At 42.9% G+C, this 17,474-nt stretch overlaps 1 protein-coding gene across 1 annotated transcript in view; it reads right to left on the bottom strand.

Annotated features, from left to right (window-relative positions):
* LOC124804887 (RING finger protein 141-like) overlaps positions 1-17,474 on the bottom strand; it is a 47,773-nt gene that overhangs the window by 1,445 nt on the left and 28,854 nt on the right. Inside the window, exons 2-3 of the mRNA XM_047265256.1 lie at positions 9,523-9,694; positions 8,911-9,224 (exon numbers count right to left, since the gene is read on the bottom strand). Coding sequence (XP_047121212.1) covers positions 8,911-9,224; positions 9,523-9,694 — 486 coding nt within the window. The remainder of the gene's footprint in view (positions 1-8,910; positions 9,225-9,522; positions 9,695-17,474) is intronic.

A 17,474-nucleotide genomic window follows, 5' to 3' on the forward strand; every position in this document is an offset into this window, starting at 1 on the left:
ACACTTTAAAACTTATTGACTTGGTAAGAATTTATGTTAGTTTACGGTTATATCTGACAGAATGTTACCTGCAATCTGCAATTCAGAGGAATTGTTCAATACAAAGGTTGAAATTCATTTAGCTGCCTACCTAAGCATTGTAACGGTGCTACTTCACATGATGTATACAACAGTTATCTCATTGTGAATATATAGAATAGAACACAACCTGATAACATTGGCATTTGCTGTATCCCTTGACTCCAATTAATAAGTTAGAGCTGATGACAACAATACTTCACATTAAACAAACTTATAGCCACAAATGAGCTAAATCTAAGCTTTGACAGACATACCATAATAGTAGCATTCGCTGCAACCTCTACTACTATACTGTTAGTAGCTCTTAACTACAGTGTAACAGAAAAAAAATTCTATATGCAGGAGTATCAGATCATGCCGCCCTTTTTGTATCACTACCAAAATTAAAGTGAGGTTGCACAACTCAAAAAGTAGGAATTTTGGTTACAAAAATGGGGAAGAGTTTATATTGAGAAAAGAATGCTTCGTCACAAGGCCAGGTTTCAACACATGAATAAAATGGCAACTACAAGAACTTATCTGTAAAGAGTGTTTCCCTTATATAACAGTATGAGACAAGTCTCACTAAAAAAATCATAGATAACAAAATGAATTTGAGTGTGAAACATTACAAATGAAGAATATGCTTATGGAGGTAACAGTAAACGTCCTGACACCAAAAATAAATCTGACAATGACAGAGAGAAACTGTCCAGGCTAAATTTTCCCATTTATCAAGCTCTAATGTTATTAAACATTTCTCAGAAATTCAATTTCTGTAGGATTGCATGTGGTTCTCAGCAAAATAATAACAATAATCTATCATGGATTTGCAGATTCTCTCTTCTTGATAATCATTAAATCTTTTAATGACTGGCAAATATACTGAGGTAAAAACAGTAAAAAGATCAAATAAAACTCTAGGCCTGCCTCACAGTTATAAATTTTCTAAAAAAAAATAAATTATAACAGTGGAAGGGTAAGATTTTAATTTCCACATATCATCAGTCCACGTAATCAGTGTGGTTTCAGGAATGGCTGCAGAAGAATTCATTCATTAAAGAAATTGGTCAGAAAGTAAGCAGCTACCTAGATAATATCACAAATGTGACATTTTTTGTGCCCCCACAAAAATCTTCAATGCTGAAAGCCACGATTTGCATGTCCATGAACTGTGGGCAAAACACTGGTATTTGTAGCACCGCATAGGATTAGGAACATAACGCCTAGTGACAGCTAAAAGCATATTTATTTTCATGAATAATTATCAAGGTGCATTTTGTTGTGTTTTACTGTGTTCATAAGATATCGATTATATGTTGTTGTTGTTGTTGTGGTCTTCAGTCCTGAGACTGGTTTGATGCAGCTCTCCATGCTACTCTATCCTGTGCAAGCTTTTTCATCTCCCAGTACCTACTGCAACCTACATCCTTCTGAATCTGCTTAGTGTATTCATCTCTTGGTCTCCCTCTACGATTTTTACCCTCAACGCTGCCCTCCAATACTAAATTGGTGATCCCTTGATGCCTCAGAACATGTCCTACCAACCGATCCCTTCTTCTGGTCAAGTTGTGCCACAAACTTCTCTTCTCCCCAATCCTATTCAATACTTCCTCATTAGTTATGTGATCTACCCATCTAATCTTCTGCATTCTTCTGTAGCACCACATTTCGAAAGCTTCTATTCTCTTCTTGTCCAAACTATTTATCGTCCATGTTTCACTTCCATACATGGCTACACTCCATACGAATACTTTCAGAAATGACTTCCTGACACTTAAATCAATACTGGATGTTAACAAATTTCTCTTCTTCAGAAACGCTTTCCTTGCCATTGCCACCCTACATTTTATATCCTCTCTACTTCGACCATCATCAGTTATTTTGCTCCCCAAATAGCAAAACTCCTTTACTACTTTAAGTGCCTCATTTCCTAATCTAATTCCCTCAGCATCACCCGACTTAATTAGACTACATTCCATTATCCTTGTTTTGCTTTTGTTGATGTTCATCTTATATCCTCCTTTCAAGACACTGTCCATTCCATTCAACTGCTCTTCCAAGTCCTTTGCTGTCTCTGACAGAATTACAATGTCATCGGCGAACCTCAAAGTTTTTATTTCTTCTCCATGAATTTTAATACCTACTCCGAATTTTTCTTTTGTTTCCTTTACTGCTTGCTCAATATACAGATTGAACAACATCGGGGAGAGGCTACAACCCTGTCTTACTCCCTTCCCAACCACTGCTTCCCTTTCATGTCCCTCGACTCTTATAACTGCCATCTGGTTTCTGTACAAATTGTAAATAGCCTTTTGCTCCCTGTATTTTACCCCTGCCACCTTTAGAATTTGAAAGAGAGTATTCCAGTCAACATTGTCAAAAGCTTTCTCTAAGTCTACAAATGCTAGAAACGTAGGTTTGCCTTTTCTTAATCTTTCTTCTAAGATAAGTCATAAGGTCAGTATTGCCTCACGTGTTCCAGTGTTTCTACGGAATCCAAACTGATCTTCCCCGAGGTTGGCTTCTACTAGTTTTTCCATTCGTCTGTAAAGAATTCGTGTTAGTATTTTGCAGCTGTGACTTATTATACGATTATATGTGGCTTAGAATCTGCATAGCTTTGGTAGACTGTTTCTACTGTTTTATCAGTTGTAGCAATATTACACTGTATACAGACAATTTCACTGAAATAATAATAGCAATATATAATTAACATGATAACAACATTTTCAAAGAATGTATAAAACATAATTCAATCAAAGTATGGGCATATTAAAATTGCGACCTTCTCCTCCTCCCCCTCTGTGTCCACCACTTCCTACCCTTGTCTCTCTGTCCATTTTTGTTCTCCCACCTCTATCCATCCAACTCTTCCTCCTCCTCCTCTCTCTGTCTGTTCATCTTCTCCTCCCCCCTCTGTGCTCATCCCCTTTTCTATCCATCTCAAGCTTCCCCCAGCTGTGCCCACCCATGTGTATAGACCCTGCACAGCAGGACAACGAAGTAGGCTGTTACTATTCCCACAAAGTGGTTGTCATATACAGCAGCCTATGTACCAGGAGCTTGAAAACAGTTTCTAGTCCCTGACATGCAGGCTGCTCCACAAAACAGGTCCATACTATTCCCACTCAACACCCCCTTCGTGCAGAGCAGCCTATTTGGCACGGCCCTAAATAACATGCGCGCCTGTATCTCCATAAATACTAGAGCTACAAGTTATAAACACCCCTATGATAGTCCTATCAAGGCAAGGAGTTTGTGTGTCAAATTTGGCTCACTTTGGTCTAGGGACCTAGGGACAGTTCTTGATCTATATGCATATGCTCTGCTCGTACACACACACACACACACACACACACACACACACTCTCTCTCTCTCTCTCTCTCTCTCTCTCTCTCTCTCTCAGACCTTTTCTCCATCCCTGCAGCTTTGTCTGCATACATGTGTCACATATAATGACATATAATGTACCCTTGGTACATCTCCTCCTTTCCTCGCTCTACACCCATCATCTCCTTGCCTCCCTATCTGACCATCCCATCAGCACCCCCCCTCCCCCCCAAAATCTGTCCGTCTCGAACTACACCCACTCTCTCTGTCCATCTCCTCTTCCCAACCTTTCTATGTCTTTACATCTTCTCCTACCTCATCCTCCTCTCATCCCCTGCTGCACCTCCTCTCCCTATCCATCCCACCTGCACCTTTTCTATCTCATCCTTCCCTAAGGCAGGCCCATCTGTATATGTAGTCCTGCAAAAAGACCTCAATGAAGCAGGCTGGTACTACTCTCACAACACACCTTTCAAGCAGCCAGCCTATCTGGAAAGGGCTTGGAAATCCTTTTTCCTGCAATGTGTAGGCTGTCACACGAAGTAGGCTGATAAAGCAGACCAATACTACCCCATTACAACATGCCTATTGGCCAGGCAGCCTACACATTGGGAGTTAGAAAACCACTTCTTGCCCACTGAGTGTAGGCTACCCTGAAAAGCAGGTCGATAAGGGTGGTTGATACCATTCTCACAGAAGACACATCACAGGGCACCTTATATGGTGGGGTCTTAAAAACCCATCTGTGTGTCCATAAATATTGGAGCTAGACCATTATAAATGCCCATATGTTACTCCTCTTGGGGGCAAGGAGTTTGTGTGTCAGATTTAGTCCACTTTGGTCCAGGCAACTGGGAGGAGTTGTTACACGCATACATACATACATAAGTGCAGTTATATGTATATATAGCTATAGACCAGCCTTTTTGCCGAGGCTTCGCCAGCGAATGCATTCAGCACATACATTGAATTCAACTCTACCTCCTCTTCCTCCTCTGTAATGTCACCTATTCCTCCCTCTGTCTATCCATCTCCTCCTCCCTCCCATATCTGTCTGTCTGCTCCTCCTCCTCACTTTCTCTGTCTCTTCATCTCCTCTTTCCTCCATCTTTGTGCATTTCCTCCATCCCTTCTCATTGACTATAATCTTCCTCCCCCTCCCTCTGACCATACCTTCCTCTCCCTATTTCCATCTCCAGCTCCTGCCTTTTCCACCTGCTCACTACCCCTTGACAACATCCACCTGCTACATGCACCTCCCCACCTCCACTCACTATCAATCTCAACTTGTCCCCAGCCATGCTCATTAGGAAGTGTTGTCCCTGCAGTGCAGTTCAATAAAGCTCAGGTAATACTACTCCACAACACAACTGTCATGCAGTGCAGGCAACATGCCAGGGGATTGAAACTCATTTATTTCACCTTGATGTATAGGATGGCCACGCAAAGCAGGTCAATAAGGCAGGCCGAAACTACGTAGCAAACCTATCATGCAGGGCAGCCTACATCTCAGGACCTGGTAAGCCATTTCTTGCCCCTGAAATGTAGGCTGAATGCAAAGCAGGCAATAGCCTATATGCCACGAGCTGGAAATAACACGTTTTTGTCCAGATCTTCACTCCTATCAGAGCTATTTGGTGATACTTGTGAGGTCTGCTGTTTCTGTGCCAGATTTCATTGACTCTCTCTCTCTCTCTCTCTCTCCCCCCCCCCCCCCCCCCCTCTCCTGGCACTGGGAAGCCTGCAGCTGGAAAACTGTTTCTTGCCCCCAACATGTAGCCTGCCCTCCAAAGCAGGTCAATCAGGCAATGGAAAATCTTTCTCCACAACGTGCCTGTCATGCAGAACAGCCTATACACTGTGAGGTGGAGAAAATATGTTTCTGCCCTGTTTCCACTCCTTTTGGGGCTAGGAGGTTATTAAACCCACAGTGCTGATACTTGTGTTGCCTGCTTTATCTGTCCCAGATTTGGTTGGATTCAGTTCAGGGATTTGGGAGGAGACATACACACATACACACACTCTGTTTTATACAGATAACAAATTAATGATTTAATGGATAATAATGGAGGCTCCATGAGACTATTGCAGATAAGGGCATCCATAATGAAAGTTCCAGTGCCAAAATTATGTAGAAATAGAACCACTGTCCAGAATGACATCGAAGTTCAACAGCATGTTATTGATGAAGGGGGAAATACCATGAAAAAAAGAAAAACAATTAACGGAAATCGGACCAATAAACAGTACTGTTAAGTGTCAGAAGATGCACACCAAGAGATGTGCAGCACACAGCTGTTTCTCAGTTTGCATCTGAGATGTGGAAGATAATTGTCCCTATGAAGGATCATGTGCTGCTGGTAAAAGTCTTTTACAAGAATGGTGACTGGGTGCCAGTAGCCCTGCAGAAGTCCAGGATATGGAAAAAGCATTGGTTTGATTTCTGCTAAAGGTTTGGAAAAAATGATTACAAAATTCGAAGAGACAGATTCTTAAAAGTGCAATGTAGAAGAGGGAGGAAAGCGGGTGATCCAATGTCTGTTGAAGCCATGGCCACATCATCGTAGAGACTGACTGGTGGTGTGCAAATGTGCTGTGCACAGGGCTCTGCCTGAATGCTGGACATGCCCGCGAGCATGGTGTACAAAAGCCTATGAAATGTCCTGCATTGCTATCCTTACAAGATCATCTGTGTTCAGGAGCTGCTTCCGGCTGACCATGCAGCAAGACAAATGTTTGTTCTGGAATTTATGGCTTGAATGGAAGTGGACAATCAAAGGTAATGGAACATTACGTGGACAGATGAAGCCCATTTCCATCTCCAAGTACATATCAATATGCAGAATTCCAGTATATAGCCAATGGAAAATCTGCATGCACATCAACCAGTACCACTTCATTCTGTAAAGATGACTGTATGGTGTGGCTTGACAGCATTCCTTATCATAGGGCCATATTTTTTTGAGGAGATGAGTCCTGTATGTTTTGTTACCTGTACTGTCACTGCAAACACTACCGGAATCTTTTACTCCAATCTGTTGTGGAACATACTGTTTCTAGATTTCAACTTAGAGCAGACTACAGGGTGAGCATACTGAACAAGTCTTGCACCAATTTCAAGACAATTAATAACTAATGTAATTTTGCTTTTTATGTGGTCTTTGCCCCCAGGGCAATTAAAAACCAATGTCACTTTGCTTTTTTATCTTGATTTTGATTTTTCCCACCTGATGTGGTACAACCTTGCCATGGAAACAAAAGATTTTCAAGCCTCTAGTGTGTAGCCTGCCCTACATGACAGGTGTGTTGTGGGAGTAGTATCAGCCTGCTTTATTGAACTATATGCAGGGGCTACAAAAGCCAATGAGCATGTCAGGAGATAGGTTGAGAATGATAGAGGAGGGGATTGAGAGAGTGAGGGGGAGGAGGAAATTGATGAAAAGAGAGTGGGGCAAAAGGATATGGTTACAGAGGAAGTGGGGGGGGGGAGGGAGAGAGAGGGAGGGAGGGAGAAAGAGGGAGGGACGAAGGGAGAGGGGGGAGGGAGAGAGAGAGAGAGAGAGAGAGAGAGAGAGAGAGGGGAGGGGGAGGGGAGAGGCAGGAGAGGGGGAGGGAGGGGGAACAGCGAGAGGGGAGCAGCATGGTGGGGGGAGCAGCGAGGGGGGGAGCAGCGAGGGGGGAGCAGCGAGGGGGGGGATGAGCGAGGGGGGGAATCAGCGAGGGGGGAATCAGCGAGGGGGGGGATCAGCGAGGGGGGGGATCAGCGAGGGGGGGGGGATCAGCGAGGGGGGGGATCAGCGAGGGGGGGAGCAGCGAGGGGGGGGTGGAGCACCAAGGGGGGGGGGAGCAGCGAGGGGGTGTGTGGAGCAGCGAGGGGGGGGTGGAGCAGCGAGGCGGGGGGAGCAGTGAGGCGGGGGGAGCAGCGAGGCGGGGGGTGCAGCGAGGCGGGGGGAGCAGCGAGGCGGGGGGGAGCAGCGAGGCGGGGGGAGCAGCGAGGCGGGGGGAGCAGCGAGGCGGGGGGAGCAGCGAGGCGGGGGGGGGAGCAGCGAGGCGGGGGGAGCAGTGAGGGGGGGAGCAGTGAGGGAGGAGATGATGAGACAGAGAGAGTGGGGAGGAGGAGATAAGGCAGACAGAGGTGGGAAGATGAGGTGGACAGCCAGAAGGAGAAATGAAACAGAGGGGGAGGAGGAGTTGAGTTCACTATGTGTGTCAAATGCATCTGCGGGTGAAGCTGCGGGGAAAAAAAAATATAACAATGGAGGCCCCATGACTGGTTGCAATGCCAGAAGACTGTAACAATGAGAACAAAGACCCACAGGAGATTGGCAACGGCTGTTGGGACTGGCAGTTGCACCTCTTAGATTACGTTATTGGTGAAAAATTACTAGATATAGTACCTACTATAAATCACTAACCTGAAATGGGCTAACTGCATAAAACAAACAGCAGGATAAGCAGATTTTAAGGAAAGATTCATTGGGAGAATCTTAAAGAGATGTAATTTCTCTGCAAAAGGAGATAATTTCAACACACTTTTTTGACTGATTCTTGTGGCTTGCTCATTGGTCTATGGCCCTTACCATGTATGATTAATAGAATAGATACAGAATATCCAACAAAGATCAGCACACTTTGTTATGGGATCATTATGTTAACACAAGAGTGTTACAGAGGTGTTCAACAAACTCCACTGACAGATGCTACAAGAGAAGCATTGTGATGTATGGAGAAGTCAACTGTTAAAATTCAAAGAACGTACAGTTCAGGAAGGATCAGTCGGTACATTGTGTCCTCCCATATATTCCTTGTGAAATGATCATGATGAGAAAATCAGAGAAATTAGAAACGATACAGACATCCACAAACAAGCATTTTCTCCTTGCTCCATTTGTGAATGGATCAGAGAAAGGAGGGGGTGGATGTTGTGGGTGGTACCATAACTACCTTCTGCCACACATGATAAGATGGCTGGTGGAGTATACATATAGATGTAAATTCAGAGAGCAGAATTTGTCAATAATTAGAAAAAAAGAGTAAGATGTGAGGACTCCTTTGTTGCAAACCATAGAGGTAGGGTAAGGACAGTAAGTTATTTCATACACTGAGCTATCCAGTTATTGTGGATTTCATAGCTAGGCTTCTAAATATGAATTTTAGAGCAAACATCTGTGGCACAAAGCTTACTAGTCTTGTAATAATATAATTCTCCTCCACTGTTATTTGAAGAGCAGTACACCCGAGCTGGGCTAGTTGTATGTAGTTTCCTCCGCTCCCTCTTGCTGTGACAATCCTTTCCCCTCTACCCAGATAATCACCATTTATGACAATAGAGGAAAGTAGAAGAACAATGAAAGGATAGATAAAAATGTCTTAACATATTTCCAGAAAAAAAACAATTTCTTGGGGAAGAGTGAAGAGGCATGGTGGTCATCCAGTAAAGTGACTTCAACCAGACATAAAATACTTACAGCCATACCCACTACATTCAAATGCCTGTATATTAGCAATCAACTTACCACTGTTCTATACAAACCACACAGTAGCTGTGAGTGCATGGCAAAACTATATCTGGTTTTCTCTCCAAACAAATGCAGCAATCATTAGCACCACTTGTAAGTGTGGCTCTCTCCTCCAGTATCATGGATGTGTTAATTAACCTCTGAGTAGGCAAACTATGTGACTCTGACATTAATGCTGAGCTTTCAAAGGTATTAGAGGTACTGCCATTATGCTGGCTTATGTTAACTTCCATTCCAGTCACTGGCTGGTTGGTTGCACAATCACTGCTTTGCTCTGCTACTAGCAGTTGACTCTGTAGAGACCGGCAAACCTAAAACAAGAAAAGGGTTGTGACTGTTCACTTCCTCTCAGGGTAATCGATGAAAGAAATTTATGGGTGTATCTTTGTGTCCAATGGTGTGACATTTTGGCAATGTGGCCCGTTGGCAGAACATTGTACCTGTTAGACATGGAAATTTGGCTATACAGCACTGAATTATACTTTGCAGAAAAAAAGTTGCATTAGAAGAAATTTTAAATGCCCTTCTGCATAACAGTAATGGTAAATTCTGTGTGAACTGAAGGCAATGCAATACAGTGAAATAAAAGGAAACTGAACTAACACTTACTTTCAAAAAGTCACCGAGGCTGAAGAGCCTATGCCCTTCGATTTGTTTTGTAGAAGGGTCAAATTTTACACACAATATTTTAACAGTTCCCTTCCATAATAACGTTGAGTCAGTCCCTTTCTTTACAAGAAAGAGTAACTGTTTGCCATCTCTATCAGCACAGTGACTGCATCTGAAAATAAAATATAATTCACTTTCAATGAATACGAAAACTACATAAGTATGTTTGAAATACATCACCAACAGTTACACATTTACAGTGACAATGGAAGTAACACTAACAGTATTAGTAGCAGTAATAGTAGAAAAAATATGTTGTACATTTGGTACTTGTGTAATTAAACTACATATCTAACAATGGAAAGGCCAGGTTGGAATATCAACAATATTATAAAAAGGATAGATTGCTACTCACCGTAAAAATGACACACTGAGTTGCAGACAGGCATAACAAAATAACTGTTACACATTGAGCTTTTGGTCAAAGCCTTCTTAAGAACAGAAAACATACATATATTCATACAAACAGGCACACATCATGCACACGTGACAGCTATCTCTGACTGTTGGGGTCAAAATGCAACTGTTGTGTTCACTGAAATCAGTGATCAGAAATGGGGAGAAGAGAGGGTAGGAGAGGGATATAGCAGGGTACAGGTGTGGGAAGAGAAGAGCACTGTCTGTGAGAGACTTGATGGCAGCGGACAAGGTTGTCAGGTGTAGTGTAAAGACACTGGGAGGGGGATTGGGAGTGGAAAATACTATCACAGAAGGGGAGAAGTCTGGTAGGTGAATTGGCATGGAGCGGCACACCATGAGGGTGAGGGGACATAACTTGGGGAGGAGGTGATAGGACAGAGGGGACAGAAACTCTTTGGTGGAGGGTTTGGAGATATTAGATTACCACAGGTTGGGGTGGGGGGTGGGAGGGGTTAATTTTGGGAGCAGAGAACATGTTCTAAAGATAATTCCCATCTGTCCAGGTCAGAAAAGATGGTGGTGAAGGGGAGGATTCAGGATGACAAGGAAACTAAATCATCTAACAGCCTCACTCACAGTCACTCACACAATCACACTAGCTCACAAACTTCAAGATAATGTAAATACAGTCAGATGTTCTAAAATCGATAATTAAAACACAAGTTATACAAGAGGAAAGCTAAAATAATGACATAGGTATATGTGGCTCACTGATAACTTACAAAATACATACATGAGTCAGACACCCTGATAACACGTTACAAAGTTCCCTTAAATTTTGGGGAAGAAGTTGAACATTGCGCAGAATCTTGAAGTCGTATCATTTGTATCATTGAGATAGAGGGCAAATCTGTCTGCAAATTAGCTCCTGCCCTCTTGTCAGAATTTAGAACACAATCCACTAAAATGTGTGAATGAAAATAATATTTTTTTTGAAAATATGACGAAACAGGTAAGAAAGGCTACTTACCTGCCGGTGGCAGGATAAAACACATACAAAAGTTAGGGTAATGTGCAAACTTTTGGAACTAGTGGCTCCTTCTTCTTGCAGAAGAACTGAAGGGAAAGGAAGAGAGATGAAGGAAAAGGATTGTGAAGGATTAGGAAATGGTGATAATTATGGGAAAGTCACCCAGAACCCTGGGTCAGGGGAGCCTTACCAGACAGGATGAGAAAGAAAGAGTTTCCTTCTTATCCTATTCAATAAGTCTCTCCTGACCCAGGGTTCTAGGTGACTTTTTCGTGCCGCTCCCCATTTCCTAAGCCTCACCAGTACTTTTACTTCAACCCCTTTCTTTTCCCTTCAATACCATTGGTGGAGGGAACCACTGGCTTCAAAAACTTGCATATCTCCATAACTTTTGTGTGTGTTTTCTCATGTTACCGCTTGGTGAGTACATTTTTTATTGACCCAGTTATATTAAATCTACTAGAACATTGGGCACCGAGATCTGCATGCCAAAAGCACCTCACACTGTAGGTCCTCTCATTAAAATGAGAAACCATGCACAATAGTGTTTTGTCCTATGCAAAGAGAAGTGAGAAGCACGTCATCCCATCTGTGTGGCTGGAAGAAGCTATGCTATCGCAGAGCTGTTGGCTTTATTAAGCACAGCTTATTGTCTGTCTCTGCCAGCCACTCTTTTTCCCATATATGCACAACTCTGTACCTCAACAGTGAAGTGATAGCATATAATGGGAGAGCACACTGAACTATACGATTATTGTGACATGCCTACTTAGTTGCTACATTTAATTTCCACTAATACCCATGTACCTCAGTAGCAGCAAAAACCACCACCTTCCTGAGCCTTTGCCGGTGGAGAAGGACATTTTGGATGTTCTGGACTACTTTACCAGCTGGGTACAAGTGTTGTAGAGAGCTGCACACACTCAGAAAGTCAGAATAGATGAAGAATCTAGCAGTCAGAAAACATGTCATCTGATCCAGTACCCTCAAGACCATGTACAATTCTGCATTGACCACACTGAATTTTTGAGGTAACCAGATCTTGAGGACACAATCAGGGAAACCAAGAGAGCAGCCAATGAAGTCCCCCTGTTTAGACCCATCTGTGAATATGGTTATATAGTTATGGTGCTCATTCAAAACATCATAAAATATTGTATTAAAAACAGAGCAGAAGTGCAGGTTATTGCATAGTAAATCTAAAATTACTCTGGGCCTCAGCAGTAACCAAGGGTGACAGTCGGTTCCAGCCCTGGATTTGGGTTTCTACTTACAGCACACCAAGCAACCTCAGCACATGCTTCACAAAGATCCCAAATGGCCTGGTTGCTTGTGGACAATTTGAGGAAAAAGTTTTCCACAGCCAGAAAAGCAACAATATGATATGCTAGAGAATTGGGAACAGTCAGGATCTTATTTGCTTGACATACAATGAGGAGTTGCTGTTCAATGGTGAGTGGCAGCTTCCCAGCCTACCACAGAACTGGCTACGGGCTGGTCTTGTAAGTACCTATGGTCAACCTGATCCCATCATGATAGCATGTGTCAAATGATTTTCGGGTAAGAAGGTTTCACCTATTTGTATAGTGTGCTCAAATAGTGTAGCTGCAGTCTCACAAAAGCCCTGTAAAACTGGAACAGATGCACCCTGTCCACTCCGCAAGATCTGTGGCTAAGGCATTTTAAAATGTTAAGTGCTTTCTGGGCCCAGAACCATCACAGAATCTTTAAAATGCAAATGTGTTTGTATGTTGGGTAATTTAAAAATACGATGAGAATGGTTAAAATCAACAAACACGACCCCCCCCCCCCACACAAAATTACCTGCAGAAAACATACAAACCTGTCTTTGCAGCCCACTCCTCCAACCTTTCCATTACACCTGATGAGTGACTGTTGCAGTGTCATATGCGGGACAAAAAACTACAAAATCATCCACAAATAAGAAGCATTGTTCAGGTCTTCTTGCCGCAGACATTAAGTTGTTTACGGCTATGGCAAAGAGGGTGGGTGACTCTTAGAATATTTCCCTGGGGAACATTATTCTTCTGCTCAAAACAATCTGAGAACATGTCACCAACTCATGCCCTTTGGTAAGGAGGACTGAATGAACATTGATAGGAGCCACAAAGGCCCCACTGATATAACTGTCCTAAAATATTGAGTCTCCAAGTACACCTTACTGATGTCAAAAAATGTCCTGTCCTTACACAAGGCTTCCTGCATAGGAAAGCCAGCTGAATAGCACCTCTAGCAGGGTCAGGTTGTCAACGGTGGATCAACATTTCCTGGATACAATCTGCGAGTGGCTAAGGAGCTGACGATGCTTCTGTAACTGCTGGGACAATTTTAGTCCTTTCCTGACTTGAGAAGATGTATCAGAGTTTCCTCTCTTCATGAGTTAGGTAATTGTCCTGTCCGTCATATTGAATTCAAACAGTCTAGGGTGATTTTTTAAATGCTATTTGCATGTTTCGCAACATGCTGTATTGGATTTGATCATGACTGAGCACAGTATCACGAGCCTCAGACAGTCTTGAATACAGATCCTACATGGAGAAAGGGCAGGTGTATGACAGAAAATTGTTGGGTATCAAGTCCAACTCACCCTTCTCAATGGTCACATGGTAGTGGTAGAACACTGGAGCCTGGCTAACAGGGCAGTAGTCATCACAAAATGCTCTCGCATCTTGGCGATATCTTCAGGCATTGTTGCAGACACCCCTGCTTCAGCACCATTGCTATAAGTACCCACTTGTATTTACTAGAAATCCTCCTGATGACTTCCCATACTTTTTTTAGAACAAGTGGAGCTGTTGATAAAAGTGCAGGAATGCTTTCCATGACTTTTTCTTGCTCTCCTTTCTTGTGTGTGTAGCTCTTGCTCTTACTATGTGAAAGTCTGTAAGATTTCCTGTTGTTGGGGGAACTTAAAACATCACACAGCCACATGTCTAAGATGGATTGCTGAGCAGCACTCATCAGCCTACCAACATACAGGCTGCCTTCTATGGAGACCTGATGATTTTAGGATGCATAAGCCGGGAGCACGGTTGATCATTACAGCATTCCCGGACACTGCCTTGTTGTTCAAGCAGTCAGGTGGCTGAACAGCATCGACTTTGCTCTGCTGTTCATTCACATTGGTGATTTATTTTTAAGTATTGCTGCAATTGGTAGCTGGATCCTGAGTGGGAAGTGGGCACCAGAATGAAGTTCAATATGACTTCCCACTGTGCTGAATCTACAAGGGCTGTAGAGCACAAATAAAGGTCTATGACTGAAGATGACCCACTAACAACATTGAAAAGAGTTGACTTGTCCTTGTTGAGGATACACAGCTCATAAGACATCATTAGGCTCTCTAAAGCTGAGTCTCTGGAGCAAGTAGTTTTTGAACCCATTAATACATTAAGGGCACTGAGGACTTGTTAGGTGTTGTTCTGTAAGATCTGTGAGAGAAACTATAGCATCTCGTAGTGACAAGTACACAGAGTATATATTAGTCCTTTGACCCATATAAATTTCAACTGCAACTACTTACATGTCAGTAACCTGGGACGGAGCAGAGGAGTGGTGTGCGTTATTTAGAAACACAGTGACCCCACGCTTGGCAATTTCCCCAGTCAGGTCATCCTTGTGGTGGAGGATATAGCTTCATAGCACAGGTGAGTCAGTAAGTTTAAAATGTGTTTCTGGTAAACAAAAACACAAGGAACATTCTCCTGCTAGGAATCTCAGTTCCTCTACATGTGTTTTTGAACTCATTAATGTTCCACTGTAGTATGAGAGCCATTTTATCAGTGAGGTTTTTCTTTCACCCCGTCTTGTCTCCACCAGGGTGGGTATCCAGTGACTGCTGGACGTTTAGTCATGGAGCTTGATGGTAGCTTCAGGCACACTTCCTATTCCACTGTTTCAGAAACAGAATCATTACAACCATCAGATAGAATGACATTACATGGTCTGGCAGTTTATGGCCTGCCTTCTTCTGATGTCTAATGCTTTAGAGATGACACTGCTGCAACTGCACTTACAAACACAGGCACTATTAACCTCAGTTTGTGTACAGGCATCAGCCTTCTGAATGGGCTTTTTGAGAGCTGAAGCAGTGAAAGTGAAACGCTGCATTGCTTTATAGATCTTTTTTATCTCACCATACAGAATATGTTTTGTTGTTTTTAGCTCTTGTGCCTTCCTTTCTCTAAGGTAGACACTGCAACCTCTACTGCAGAATGGGCCATCTCCTGAGCAGTTAATACACTATGGACAGGATGACTCCTTCATGAGTTGTCTTACCACATTTGCCACAAGTGGCATCTCCCTTACAGGCTAGAGTGGTGTGCCCAAAGCTCCGGCATTTGAAACAGCATATTCAGTTGGGTATATAAGGCCTCCTACTTAAACAATTGAAACCTGTGTTGATATGCTCTGGAAACATAGTGTTACTGAGTGTAGGAATCAAGGAATCTAATTACTGCAGTTTGCTATCTGCTCTTTTCAGCTGTTTTGCACGCCAACTGCACCATCTTGAGTCCACTCATCTTTCATTTCTTCTCCAGAAATACCAATAATATCTATACAAGACATAATACATATAATCTAAAGCTCTTTTTTGATGGCATACTGCCGGAAGAATTTAGCTGCCTGGAGGTTTGGTGCTAGTTGGGAACTAGACATTTCAACCAACAGTGTCTCCATTTTTCAATCACTTTCATAGTTTTAGGGCAGTAGGAATGCCCACTAAACCCTTTTGAATGTAAGAAGTGAACATTTCTCACAGTTACCTTGCTTTCTTTTATTTATTAAAACACATTTTGTCTAATATCATGTGTTCTGTTACTACAGACTAAAGTATTTGGAATTATCCCTGTATCAGGAGCACTGGATACACAAACTCTCTTGCTGGGTTCAGTGTTGACACCCACCAAAGACACACCCATTCCGCTGGGAAATAATTGGAAAAAGTTTGATAGTTCCGTCTTGGTTCCACGAGAGCTAGTGAGTCCACTCAGAGAGAGCCATATACAACAGAGATAGTGGCAGGTGCTGCAAAGGGTGTCCGCTAATGAGTGTTGCACCTCAACAGCCATGCATCTCATCTCATTGGCATAGAATATGCCTTCAAAATTTTCTATTTTTACAGTTTTACACCATCCCTGGGATAGAAGTGGTTATGCAAAGATCCTTGTTCCCTGTTACGCACAACAATCCATCACCACACCACACATTGGTCACTGAAGCATTCCCAAAACTTACAGAGAATTGGCAACACTCACCAGACCCCATCTCAGGGAACATTGGTTCACTAAGCCCACACCCTGAAAGTGAAGGCAATGCTTCCTGAGGCACTTGCCATTTAGAATGACCTGGGGAACACATGTGGCTTTAACGAAAATACCACAGACACAGCGAGCATTACCCCCCTTCACCAATCTAGTAGATGGGTCATTCGTTGAACAATATGTTATTCCCTGGCGAACATTGAATCATGAAAGCAGAGCTTCAAGTTTAGAACAAAGAACTTTATGACTGAGTCAATGGGTTCCACAAAAGATGGGTAATGATTTAAGATACAGATGGAGAAAATGACAAAAAAGTGGAAATTATTACCGAAAAAGGAACACGTTCACAAACATAGGTCGCAATATTTCTGAGTCACTGAGAAGTACAGAAATTGTGGGAGGTATGTTACACATGTCAATGAGACTTATGTGCATTTATTATACACCACTCATTACAGCAATAAGAACAAAGTTGTCAAAGTATAGGCCAGAGAGGGTAATAATGTAAGTAGAAGTGATATCTTGTACGACATCGACAATGGCTATCAACAGCAGTGTCCCATGAGTAGCCGCAGTCTCACATTACAGGTGCGTAACATTTACAATATTTTTCAAGTAGGTAGAAAATGGATGCATACCCTCCTTCCCACTTGTGGTGTGTGTCCCCCCACCCCCTCCCCCCAATGTGGTGGCTTTCTTCTCCTTACATGCAGCCCATGGTAGAACTTGCTGAGTATGCCACAGATGTAACTGTTTGAGATTCTTCCATCTCAATGTCCCTCATGCTGTGCATTGAGGAGTTAAAGCTGAGTCCCGCTTCCAGTGTGGTGATGGCATCAATGGGAATAGTGAGGTGTTGGTGCTGTGGTCCCCACGAGTGGACACAGCACGGAATCAGCTAAGGCTGCATCTGTCTGCTGATGTTGTGGTGCAGGAAGTCAGTCATTGGCACCTGTTGAGTATCAGCAGTTACAAGATTTGTCGTGATGCTACTGGTGCTGGTACTGCCACTAGTGGCTATCAACTGCTTGGCACAGAACCTCAGTGGACACTAAGTGGATTTTCTTGGTGGACAGTAAGTGGATTTTGTGGTTAACTGAGAATCCATACTGACTGAAAGCATCTAGGCCAAAGCTATTGTCTACATTCAATGGACTAGAGATCAAAAAGGAAATCTGTCTAGTTATAAACTGATTAGAAACAATGGAAACTCCAGG

Source organism: Schistocerca piceifrons, chromosome 7, assembly GCF_021461385.2.
Source record: "Schistocerca piceifrons isolate TAMUIC-IGC-003096 chromosome 7, iqSchPice1.1, whole genome shotgun sequence".
Classification (NCBI taxonomy): Eukaryota; Metazoa; Arthropoda; class Insecta; order Orthoptera; family Acrididae; genus Schistocerca; species Schistocerca piceifrons.